We start from the raw sequence: 13034 nt of genomic DNA on the forward strand, positions 1-13034 counted from the left end.
TATCAGGGGGAACTTGACTTCAAAGCTCTGCGCTTCAGTCAATTGAGGTAATATGATGGATTTAGCCCAACTGATGCCTGTTATACCTTCAAACCAAGTGAATTCCCTAATGAGTGGATCTAGATTAACGTGGGGGCTGCTAATGCACAGAGTGACGTAATCTGCATACATCGAGACCAGTTCCTATGGTGAGTGAACGCCAGCTTGTGGTTGAGTAATGTTGCTGCAGGTGCTGCCTCAGGATCCATCATGATCGCAAACCTGCATAGTGTCCCTAGAGATCATGAAGGGGGGAGTTATTGTCCTAATGACCCACAGACAGGCGATGGGCTGTGCATAAAAAGCTTGATTAGCCTTATAAACTTATCTCCAATACCAAGGCACATCAATAAGGGGAAAGGGTAAGGCCATTCCAGTGAATCAAATGCCTTAGTTGCATCTAAAAAAACTGTAGCCACACCAAGGCCGGAGTCAATTGTATGGAGGAGTGCAAACGAAGTGCGCAGATTGTGACCTGTTAACTGCCCGGGGACAAATCCAGATTGGTCCGGGAGAATGATGGTTGGAAAGATGGGGAGAAGAAGTGCTGCAATCAATTTGGCAAGTGATCTGTCTGAGTCGCAGCGCTGGGGGTCCTTATCTGGGTTTAGAATGTTGAAATAAGAGCCTCTCGGAGGGAAGGCAGGATCATTCCACTCGCCAAGGACTCATCATACATAATCAGAAGGTGGGGAGCAATGAGGGGGCTGTATTCTTTCTAAAAGGGAGCAGTGAGGCCTTTGAGGCTACGGGCCTCATCTCCAGGCAAACTCCCAATAACCTGGATAAGTTCCTCACCATGAATAGTTCATTGAGGAATTGATAATGTCCTTCATCGAGCCAAAGCATTTGCACGGACACCAAATAGGAGACGAGGTCTGGATGGGTGAAAGCTAAGAGGATTTATACACTTCAGGCTAACAGGAGGTCAATAACAAGGGGAATAGACTCAACACCAGCATGCAGATTCTGCTGATCGTCTATTAGTGCAGCAATGTAGTCACTTGCCCAGTGCTTGCGCAGCATGCCAGCAAGAGTTTTGCTCGCCATGTCCCCCTCTCCATAGTGCTGGCTCAGGCCTCCTTCTCCAGATAGTTTCCCAAAGCGCCACTTCATTGTACATGAGAAACTTACTGCGAATGGATGCCAGGGTGATGTCGCTCCAGACTTCAAGAAATAGGAGTTCCAGGTCACCTCCCCAACTCCCCCTCAGTGTCCTAAGCACACTGGCCTGCTTCATAATGTAGAACCCATGCATTGCCACCTTGAACACTTCCCACAGTGTGGAGGGTGATGTGACAGACTTTGTGTTATGTTATAAATTCTCAATAATAGCTGCTCTCAAGTCGCTCGATGACACCTGGTCTCAAAGGACACCAGCCAGGTGCCTCCATGTGAATGTGTGCAACATGTACTTGGTGGGGGCAGGGGGCTAGCTCCAGTAAGACAGGGGTATGGTCAGTTAGTGTCTGTGGGTGGTGCATAGCAATAGTGGTCCAGGTGACCAGGTCTGTGATGGCCAACAAATAGTCAAATCTCAACTATGCATTGTGCATAGACGTTATGCATGTGCCTTCTGTGCTATGTACATGATGGGAGCGCCATATGTCTGTGAGGTTATTATATGTCATTATGGATCTCAGCTGTGTGGCGACATTCAGCTGTGGGTGTCCAGAGTCACTTGCCTGCTCAGGTGCCCTATACCAAGTTGAAGTCCCCGCCGCACAATCTCACCACCGGTCACATAGTCCCAACCAGTCGCCCGATTGAATTAAAAGGGATCGTCTACATTTGAGTCATAGACGGAGATAAGTATCATGGGGTGTGCACGCCAGTTTCACATATCACATGTGTTTATCATACAGCAAGCACCATGCCTGCCGTGGGAGGCCTCTGTGGATCAACACCACAATGCCTCACGCATAGTTAGAGTAGTAGGCCACATGCTGCTCAGTGACCCATCCAGTTCTTAGATGTGAGTGGGCTTCCTCCGTTAAATGCAGCTCTTGGAGTAGGCAGATTCAGTATTTTGATGCTGAAGATATGCTAGCACGTGGCGAGACCTCTAAAGTTCCAGGTTATGCATCTAACAGGAGCATCTAAGTAAAGGGGGGGCTGTTCCAGTAGTTGGGTGTTTGCAACCAGTAGAGGGTGAAGAGGATGTTGAGCTGAGTGGCAACAAAAGGTGAAAACAATCAAAAACAGAAGGTCAAAAACGAGTCCCCAAGAACCTAACACACCTCCCACTTCTGCTCCCCAATTGAGCCAAATAACACCTCCCATGTGACACATACAAACCTACAAATAGTCAATGTAATTAAAAAGGGAATCATCCCTGGTGGTGGCCAGAGATCCCAGCTCACTCCCCGCTGAAGAAGAGCTGGGTGGCCGGGAAGGGTTCTTGTGAAATGTGCTGGATGTCCTTAAGCAACTTCTCGTCCACCGAACTGGTAGGGGATAGGGTGTCGGCAGAGGGCAAGTCACAGGCTGTCTGCAGCCCCACATTAAGTGTAGGAGTCCCATAGAGATGCACATGACTCCAGCTCAGTGTTACCCCGCCATTCATAAGTCCTCAGGGGAAAAGTATCTCCATTAGTCATTGTTGCTGAGGCAGAACCAAGTCTTGTAGGAAATTTGGCAGTGACCTTAGGATCAGTGAAAGAATACGTTTTACCCAGATGTAAAATGTGCAGCTTGGCCAGGTATATCAAAGTGTTCTTGGTGCCAGTTTTCTCTAGAGTACGTTTCACTGAGAGGAATTCAGATCTCATCACCTGAACAGCCAGCATAAAGTCCAGAAAGAGGGATATCTAATTTCCCTGGTACTGAAGGGGCTGGCGATCCCTGGGCAGGCAGAGCACAGTGTCTCTGTCTTGATAATTTAGCAACCTTGTGATAATCGGCATGCTGGGGTGATCAGATGCAGACGCTGAACAAGTGATCTATGTGACATCTTCATGGTGAGAATGTGGGAGAGATCGCCTCTGTAAAGAGACCCTGGCATTGTTTCCATGTAATCTTCCTTACGATCCATTGTCGTTGGCTCAGAAACAACTATGTGTGTTCTCCATATTGGATGTACAGCAGTCAAGCTGTCAATAAGCTCTTCCTGTCTGTCCACTTTCTCATTCAGGCTGTCAGAGCGATCAGTAAGTAAATCTATTTTCACATCAATAGCATTCAGGCTGTGCTTGACGTCGAGAAACATGGAACAGATATCGACTTCAGGTGCAGTCTCCCCATTAGTCTGAGATCCCATCTCCTGGTTCTCTAACTCCCGGTCTGTAGTGCGAGTGAGCCTATGGGACTCAAATAGCAACTGGGATTATTTGTTGTTGAGTTTCCCCATTTAAAATATGGCCACAAGTGCTAGCAATGGGATCTTGGCACTCACTTATGGACTACAGTGTCAAAACAAATGATCAAACTGCGTGGTTCTACAGGGTCCCACCTCTCCCCAGGACCACCCAATCTGGGGCATGAGCAGACCCTCACGCACTACCCCCCAAGGTTCCACGGGACGAGTAGGGTTCAGAGGAATGCCGCTCCACTGGGGCACCCTCTGACGCAGTGCTCACTACGGGCCTAAGGCTCCCAAGTAGGCAGAACAGTCACACAGCTAGGCCTCCTCCTCAGGCCTAGTTTCAAACCACAATCAAAGTGTGGGGGGCACAAGCTGTACCAGGGCTACCAGACAGTTCGACGGGGGAGTGCCGAACCACCTAGGGGCAAGTGCCTGATACAACAGGGCCAAAGCGGGGAGACAGTGGCCACCCCTCCAAATAAAGTCCCACTAGGCCTGGGCCGCATGCCAAGCCCTGGCCCAGCCCCACCAGCCAGTCCTCCATGACCCCAATCCAGGCGCTCTGTGCGAACAAGTGCCCGCAGGGCAAGTGATGCACCGATTCTGCCAGGGCAGAATCACGGAGAAGGGAAGTCGGGCACGGCCTGCAGCCACATCTTTATGTCTGTCAAAGTTTTTTTTTTGGGCAGGTCAAATTTTCAGCTAAAACCTGTCATGCCCGCAGTCATGTTTTGCATAGACATTTTAGCGGGGGCACAATGTGAACTAGAGTCCACTAGTGACATTTGACTTACAGGCCCAGAGTACACTTTGTACTATATGCAACAGACTTACAGGTAAGTTAAATATGACAACTAAGATTATAGCCAAATTTGACATGTGTTAGAGGTCCGAGCACATGCTCTGGCCACTGGAGAGCAGTGTCCCGGTGTCAGAGTCCAAAAACCAGCAATAATCAGCAATAACATCTAGCAAAAGTGGGGATGATTATGTAAAAAGGGGTATTTTCCTACAGCAACCGATTGTCATGCCCAAGCCTTTCCTTGTATGTTTTCTTCAAAATACTTGTCTGGTGAGAACATGAATCAAGTTTCTTTATCTCAGCACGAACCATCAATACTCAATCTGAATGATGCTCCTTTAAACCTCGTTCAACTTGTAAAATCACTTAATTGCAAATCTCTCTCATCTCCCTTTGCATACTCTGCTCTTGCACTAATTTCTCAAAATGTCCTCTCTTACCAGAATTGTTACATATTGCTCCCATCTCAGTACACTCTTTGCCATTTGCCTTATGTCCCATCTTGCCACATTGAAAACATTCCTTCCTTAATCTCCGACTGAAGTTTCTATCACCTTTGTCCTCACCACACACACCTCCTCCTCTTTCAAGTTGATATTATTATAATTTTACATTCACTCAACTCCCCTTCACATATTTGCATGTTTTCGGCAACTAACAGTATTTCATTTAACTGTGGTTCACTCTTCAGACACAATTCTTCTCAAATCTTGTCACTGTTACAAACAAATTGGTCTTGAATCCTCTCCTCTGTCATGTTTCCAAACCTGAAACTGGATGCTACTTTTTTTGAAATTGTAATAATGTTCCTCAACCAGATCATCCTTTCTTTGAACTCTTAAACCAAAATGGTATCTTCCTAGATCAATAAGGTAAATCAATTTTTTATCACAATTTCATTTTTGTTCAACTACCTTTCCTCCACCTGATTCAATTCTGGGGTGTCCTCTAAGACCTCTCAGCTACAAGGCACTGAATAACATAGCACGTTTCCCATTTTGCATTTTACTTTAGATATACTGTACTATTTAGGAAGTTAACAATGCAGAGTGCTCAAAACACAACTCAAAATTATTTTTTTGCTTCTCCTCTCTTTAACGTAAACAAATCAAGAGACTTCTCCTAATGTTATGATAATTTGGCGATGCATCTCCGGTAGGTTATTTTTTAAAGATATTTCTGCATCACCTTTGTCATGTTCTGAGAATTGTCATTGAATTCATGTGACTAAATTAGTGCAGCATCACCCACTACTGTTTGATTTAGGACAATATTGTGTTGTTTCAACTGCACAACACACCTATATCCTGCATGCTCGTAATCTCTCACGATGTGCATCAATGTTGCAATATAAGCAAATTTCAACGTACTGTCCCACAACACACTCTTTGTGTTGATCACTGTACTGTGTGTTGCCCTCAAAATAAGCAAGCTGGTTTCCCTTTCGCTCAATAATCTCCACCACTGTGTGACACAGCCTACAGCTCATACTATTGTGTCCCCTAGCTCATCTCCATAGACGCTGGGTAAAGCCTGTGTGATTAAACACCGTCTGCATGTCAACATCTTCTCATGCACATTTAATGTCTGCCGTCATTTGTTTGATAATGAACTGCATCTCAGACAACATACACTTATGCGTGCATGCTAATGCTGCAGTGCCTGTCCTTGCCATCTTCCACTCTCTGGACTCTGCCATTGCTTGCCAGTTCCACTTGTGAATCCTCAAATCTTGCATTTTTCCTTAAGGAACCTTGTTTTCTTCACTAGGGGCAATACACCTTCTAGGATACACACCTTACTTCTATAATTCTGATGCTTCTTCGAATCACGGGACTGCAGACAACATCTATTGTAGAGAGGTGTCCGACCTCCTCCTTCATGAATCACGCTGTAGAGCTTGTCGCAAGTGTGGCAGTTTCTCTCCTTTTAGAACATCAACACAGCAGGTCGTAGTAGGTAACTTTATTATCAACACACCACCCACCAGGGCTCTTTACAGCTGACACCTATAGAACTTAGAACCTTCTTCTGCTACATTCTCTGCTTTGGAGTATTCCACAATCATCTTCTGTAGAAGGGAACTATTTAAGGAAGACACACTCCACAAATCTGCTTCCATAAAATGACAGGATAAGGGTCTTCCCAGGTGAACAAAATGTATGAGGTTGTAAGATTAATGGACTTTTCTCCTGAAAACATATTTTGTAGGTTACAAAAAAGGTTGACTGTGCAAAGAATGGTTTTCACTGGCACCAGTAGCTAATCCTGAAGATCAATTATATGAGGACAATAATTAAGATTATTAAGAACATGTGTTATGTCCTGCTTACAAATGAAGTCTGTAAGATGCGGAGGCGTTTAAGTTGCATGTTGCTACTTCAAATGCCACTACAGCAGTAGTGTTTTATTTAAAAGAAAATTTTGCCCTCTAGTGGCAGAATGTTCTAATAGCCTTAGAACCCGCCGTAGCGGGCTCTACCGGCCAATAAAGGCCCTCTACCCCATTAAAGGCCTGAGCCGAAGCGGGCCTTTAAAGACCGGTAGAGCCAGCTACGGCGGGTTCTAAAGCTATATTAGAACACTGGAATGTTGAGAGCTCCATTGAAAAACAATGTAGTACTCCGAGCTTCTAATGGTCGGTAGAAGCCCGTAGCTCTAACATTCCAATGTTGTCAGGTTCACAGCTATTGCTGTGAACAAAAGCCTCACGGAGTCTGAGGGGCTTTCATTCCCCTTGGGCTCCATTAGGCCTTAGTTTTATTTATTATAACATTCTTCCCCTAGTGGTAGAATGTTCTAAAAGCCTTATAGCCCTCCATAGCTGGGCTATACCGGCATTGAAGTCCCGCTCCCATGTTAAAGGCCTTCGCCATCAGCTCGGGCCTTTAATGCTGGAGCAGGCCTTTAATGGCTGTTATAGACCGATACAGTGGGCTATAAGGCTGTACTATATAGGCACGACTGCTTTGTCAAAACAGCTACATGGGCCCTTTCACAGGTGTAAGACTAATCCTAACCCTTACCATAACGGGCTATAACGAAGGAGTGTCGCCCCAGTGGCTGTGCCAGAAGCAGAAAAATGAAACGATACTTGACTATCAGGGAGGAGCAGGCCGGGCCAGAGGAGGTGGGCGGGGAAGGAGGGGAGAGTGCACCTAAGTGCGCATTTGTGGTTGGCCGGACGTCTCAGGCTGTCCAAACACAAATGCCCACCTAGATTTCTCTAGCCCAGCTGGGCTGGAGAAACTGCACTGACCCCCAGGGCTGTCTCTGAGAGCCAGTCACTGCTCCAACCAATCCTGTTGCTGCTTTCGTGTAAGGTTTTGCATGAAAGAAGCACCAGGATTGCTGGGGAGCCTGTGCTGGTGTTCCAGCAGTGAATGCTGGGACACCGGAAGAAGAAGAGCACGAGGCGGCAGGAGGTGGCGGGGACAGAGGCAAGGTAAGTGCTCATTTATTTTTACCGTCTTCGTCCCAACCCCCTCCCCACTCCCACCCCTCTTCTTGAGTTATGCAGCGGCAGCCGCTGGGTATTACCATAGTGTTGTGCTTGTAGTAGAACACTGATATGGTGAGATTGTATTATCATCTACAGTAAAATTATGTACATATAAGTAAAAAAAGTATAGTAATATATTCTAACAAATGAATGGAATCAAGACTAGACAGCCTTGTAATTTGGTAACCCCGAACTTCAACAGGATGGACTGCAGGCTTCTGAGAGAAGCTCTGTGACAACCTCATTTTAGGTGGTAAAATGATATACTTTGGAGAGAGCTTTCTGACAGCGCCTCTAACATCCTAGAAACAAAATCTAGATTTCATAAACTGCCTTTTGGTGATGCCTGCTAACATATTGCATATTGCGAAGGTGTGCTCTTTTCTTTTTGTGGTTGTCTGTGCTGTTGTACACCAGACAAACACCCGTTTGGCACCCTAATTTCAATACAAGTTGCAGGAGATAGGTTTTGCATTGTCATTTGCATTGCTTACTGTACAAAAACACTCTCAAATATTTTATTTTCATAATAAAACGCGTGTATCGAATTCCTAAACCGTCAATAGGTTAGCTCCGCAAATCCTGCCTGCCCTGCCCAGTCATTTCAGAACCAGTTGTTTCTTACGCCTGTTAGACAAAAGTTTATTTTCCATTTAGTTTTATTTCTTGCCATACGCACCTCCTATCTGTGGCTGAACACGAGGGCATTTCTGAGTTTCCACGATATCATTATAACCATAATCAGTGATTTTGAGAACAAAGCGGCCATCTACGACACAGTTCCGAGACTTCAAACGTCCATGGTGGAAATCCCGGTGATGCAAATATCTCATTCCCTGCAAACATCGCAAGTGACAAATATTACAAGCGTGAGGGACAACTCTCAACTTCTGTTAGCTCTGTAACTTGTAACCATTGCTTCCAAAGGTTATACTTAGGGCTGCTGGACAGAATACCAATACATCTTAAGCAGTTTCTCTCAGAACTCTCTCGGATGCCACCTGGACTCTTTACTGTAACAACATTAAAAGGGCCTTGAAATGCTTACATCGCTTGACTATTCAAAGATTTTCAGCCCAATGCAGTTATGTAAAAAAATGGAAATGCTTTTCAGTTTTCATATTTTACTGTCATGATTTGCATGGCATACTAAAACGAAGATTTGCTCTCGAATAAAACATTTTGGCATATATTCACACAATTATTTCTGCAACCTGTGCTTATACCCGCGCTTTGTGCTGGTACTTATTATCAAAGAGAATTTGCTAAATGAATTAGGCGCATGCACTTACCTTGGTGCAAACTTTACACCCATGTGTGTGCTAGGAGGTGTTCAGGTGCAATTTCCAGTACATGCCTTATTCACAAAAGAATGCAGTGAATTCAGCACCTGGCGAATTTCCTGCTGAAAAACGCTTTATGTGTGTACATCAAGACATATTGGGTTAATTATGGGGGCATGATGTATATATTTGTATCTCATAAGGAAGAAACCCATCATCTTAAAAAATAGTACCAAAAAAATCAAATCTGTCTTTTGCTGGATCAGATACAGGCAAATAAAAGACAAATTGCATGTGAAGGCCATTGAGGGATATGAACAGCAGCCGGATTCTCAATTCTTCGTGTGCCCCTCTCAGTGGAAGCAATCACACCTAAACAAAATTGTCTAAACCTAGGAACCAATGAAAATTGACCAAAAGGAAGCCAATCAGAACGGTAAATACAACCTCGTGTTCTGGTCAATTTAAATGGCACTTATTTTTCCAATCAGAATTGGTCCCTGTGATCAGGATTCTGGTTAACCACTAGGTGGCTCATCAGAAAGCCTTGTGTTCCTTTTGCCTCCGTGAACTACCTTGTTCTCCAAGAAGGCACGCGGAAGCAGGAGGGTTGTTTGCATGCATCATGCATGTCGAGTAGACAGATGCTTGCAGTAGTACCGAATTACAAAGGGGAAAGCATTTCTCTTGTGATTATTGAGCAGAATGTTGAAATGGGCAGAGTTATCTTTTTCTATCTGACAATTTTCACACACTTGTAGGCCTGACATGTTACACATTTGAGTCACTCCTTGGACCCTCATTTCTCCTGGATGTTCGTAAGAGTGACTTACTAAAATATTGAGCATAGCCATGGTATTCTACTCCAATGGAAGTCAACTGCCAGGCAAACCTTATGATGTCACATGGGTTGACACTCAAATAGCCCAGCTAGCCTATTTCACAACTTAATCAGAGTGAATCTCTGGGCAGACCCAAAGGGGGGACACTTTGAGCCCATCTTCAAACAGAAAATGTCACTCTTAGAATACCCATAAATAAATATTCAATTTAAGATCCAATCAAATCAAGGAAGATGATACTTCCCTTTCCCATAACTTAAAGGTCCTCCCCTTTTTCCACCTGTAGTTTATATTTTTAAGACTATTCATCCTGTTTCTGTGAAGGATCTTAATGTGAAAACCCCTCCCTAAATTCCCGAATTAGATGACACTTTATCAGGTTGGAAGGTATTTCAGATATTTTAGAGGGAGCAGCTGTTCACCCATGACAAATTCAATGATGTCAGCAAGGATGAGATTGAAAGTCCATGATACAAGAAAGAGGACAGAAACAGCTGCGTTCAATCGCACCTTACTAAAATCAAAATAAGCAAGAGAACATTAGAGTAAAATAGAAGGAACTCATCGCTCCACTATTGAAGAATCCCCCCTTGCGAGTCACTGCACCTGAGTGCTACCAAATCACAAACTCAGACTGTTTGCTGCTAAGTACTGTGACACCCCCTCTGACAATTTTCGTTTACACAGTAATGCTGATAAGTAAAACAAGTAAAGTCACAGTACTGCTCAAAGACCATTGTTTCTTCTGTTCATGTTTCTTTCTGCTTTTTAATGCTTTGATATTTGGCATGTGTCGAGTCATCAGGCTTTATTACTATGTTTTTGCGCATCCTGTGAAAAGACCCTGGGCCTAATTTAGAATCTGTCGGACAGGGTACTCTGTTGCAAACATGAGAGTGTACCCAGTCTGCCAAACTGACGGTCTGCCCACCTCATTTACTGTCAGTGAACCGTAAGTATTCTGTCAACAGAAACCACGTTGGGTCTGCTGATGGAATACTTCCTCTGAGAGCCTGACGCAATAGGGTTCATCAGAGGAAGAGTTTTACACCATCAACCCTACTTGTGTTGTTATGGTTTTACTTTATTACTATTTGAAGTGCTGCATAAATACTTTACACATTGCCTCTAAGTTAAGCCTAACTGCTCTGTGCCAAGCTACCAGGGGGGTTAGACACATGTTAATTTGGAGGTTGACAAGAATCGTGGCAGCTGCTTGAGGAAGGTTTGATACTTTCACCATCAAAGTTTTGAGGTGGGCAGAGGCAGCAGAATTGATCCAGAGTACTATGGACTCAGTCCTCCGGAAACTCAATATGATGACTGAGCATGAAACACAACTAGGATGGCCAGATTAAGTTATATCACTAATTATATATGCATGCCTTGAAGAAGTTCATCTGTATGAAAATATGATTGTTAATCAACACCCTATATAATCAGTGAAAATAAAATGTGATTAATTGATTAACAATAATTGAATTTAATAATAGTATTAATAATTAGTAGCTTAATTACTCTAATTATGCCAACCCAATGCATTTATCGACACGTCTGTACAAAAACAAAGACTGGGAGCCAAAATCACAATCCTTTTTTCGAGGGGAAATTGTGTTCTTCTCCCTGAATTTCAAGAGTATGGCACACTCACATATCCAGTATCACACAACTATGCACAAAAACAGCTTTATTGAGTCCAGGACTATTGATGAACCCAGTGTTAAAGTGCAGCATCACTTCAATATCAATTATGTTTTCTTGTACTGGAGTAATAAACATGTAAACGGATTGTTACATAGGACTAAAGTTAAGCTGTAAAAGCCTCATTCACAACAGAAATAATTACTTTATCAGGAGGAGATTTATTCCTATGACTTTTGTAAAATTACGCCTTTTTGGTTTGAACATATATCACAATGGATATGTACCCAAATCTTTGACATTTGCAGTTGTTTGTTTGCATGACTAACCTAGAATTGACAGAGTTGCCCTGAGTGGAAATAAACCATGTTTGTGACTTTGTGTATGGTGGAAACACACTCTAATCCCATCCTTTATTCCCTGACCAAAGATACAGGGGCTTACTTGCGCCGCAGGTGCGTCACTTCTTCTCCATATAAAAAGTGATGCACTAGCGGAGCAAGGAGCTTGTAAATAAGCCCCACAGATTTTTAGCAAGGAAGGAACTCTTTAGAAACAACCCAAAAACATGTTGCATCAGTATTCTCAGACTGTTTACATCCTTAGCTTTTTTTTTCGCACCAAATTTGAATTGCCCTGATTGAGTGTGGAATCCACTGAGGTCTGGGAATAGGTACACTGTTTTGATTGTGTGGAGGGTAACTATTTTTCCTATGATCTCCAACATGACCTTCCTATGTGAACACCTGTGTCGTCACTCCTAACCCTTAACTAATTACTATGGAAAATCTATAAACTTGTAGATTCTCCAAATTCGTCAATTCAAAAATCAATTAAATAGAAATTTTATCCAATGCCGTGACCACATGAATAAATATCAAACCAAAAGAATTCTGGTACGTCAGAAATCCTGAAACAAATTATTTACGTTCTGGTAAAAAAAATATTGGTCACTTGATATTAAATATGTCAGATGTCTCAGTTCAGTCAAAAGATACATCTACTATCGAGGCACATTGATATATCCTTCCACCAAATAGGTATTTTTTAATTTTTGTAGACTCTTTGCTCTCAAGGAAGTTATACATTTTGTGAAACATTCTCACCACAAAATACACCACCCTTTATGAGAAATTGTAGCTTTCTTTGCAATAGAATTTGGCAAAGTACCAGACATTAGGCTTCCAAGCACGACATTAAGTGGTCACAGTAGTAGAAGGCCAAGTGTTTAGACACATTTAGCTTTTACCAGTGATACTAAATAAAGACATCAATTTACTTTAATTAAATCCAGCAAGAGGGATGATTTGAACATCCAATCCAGTTTGACGTCTTCATTCCTTAGGAGGTCTTCCAAACTTCCCCTCGAGCAGTGCTCTGTCACAATGGCAAAGATCCCACAATCTGAGAAAAAGCCCAGGAACGGATTCACATTTTCATTCCGCAAATCTTTCATCTACAAGGAAAATAAAACACAACTAAGACCAAGCATCAACTTATTTCCTTGTAAATGCCCCAAAATTCCATGAAGCTCCCTGTTATCGTAAAGTTTGAGTAGGAATGTGGGCATGGTAGGGTTTCCTCAAAGTGTGTGGATACTAGGCACAAAAGAGAAGCCATG

At 43.3% G+C, this 13034-nt stretch overlaps 1 protein-coding gene across 2 annotated transcripts in view; it reads right to left on the reverse strand.

Moving 5' to 3' along the window:
- The window catches only part of LOC138249793 (retinal guanylyl cyclase 2-like), a 361038-nt gene that overhangs the window by 113996 nt on the left and 234008 nt on the right, over positions 1 to 13034 (reverse strand). For both annotated transcript variants that reach the window (XM_069203899.1, XM_069203897.1), the window contains exons 9-10: positions 12693 to 12869; positions 8327 to 8483 (exon numbers count right to left, since the gene is read on the reverse strand). In XM_069203899.1, coding sequence (XP_069060000.1) covers positions 8327 to 8483; positions 12693 to 12869 — 334 coding nt within the window. The remainder of the gene's footprint in view (positions 1 to 8326; positions 8484 to 12692; positions 12870 to 13034) is intronic.

Source organism: Pleurodeles waltl, chromosome 8, assembly GCF_031143425.1.
Source record: "Pleurodeles waltl isolate 20211129_DDA chromosome 8, aPleWal1.hap1.20221129, whole genome shotgun sequence".
In the NCBI taxonomy this organism is placed as follows: domain Eukaryota; kingdom Metazoa; phylum Chordata; class Amphibia; order Caudata; family Salamandridae; genus Pleurodeles; species Pleurodeles waltl.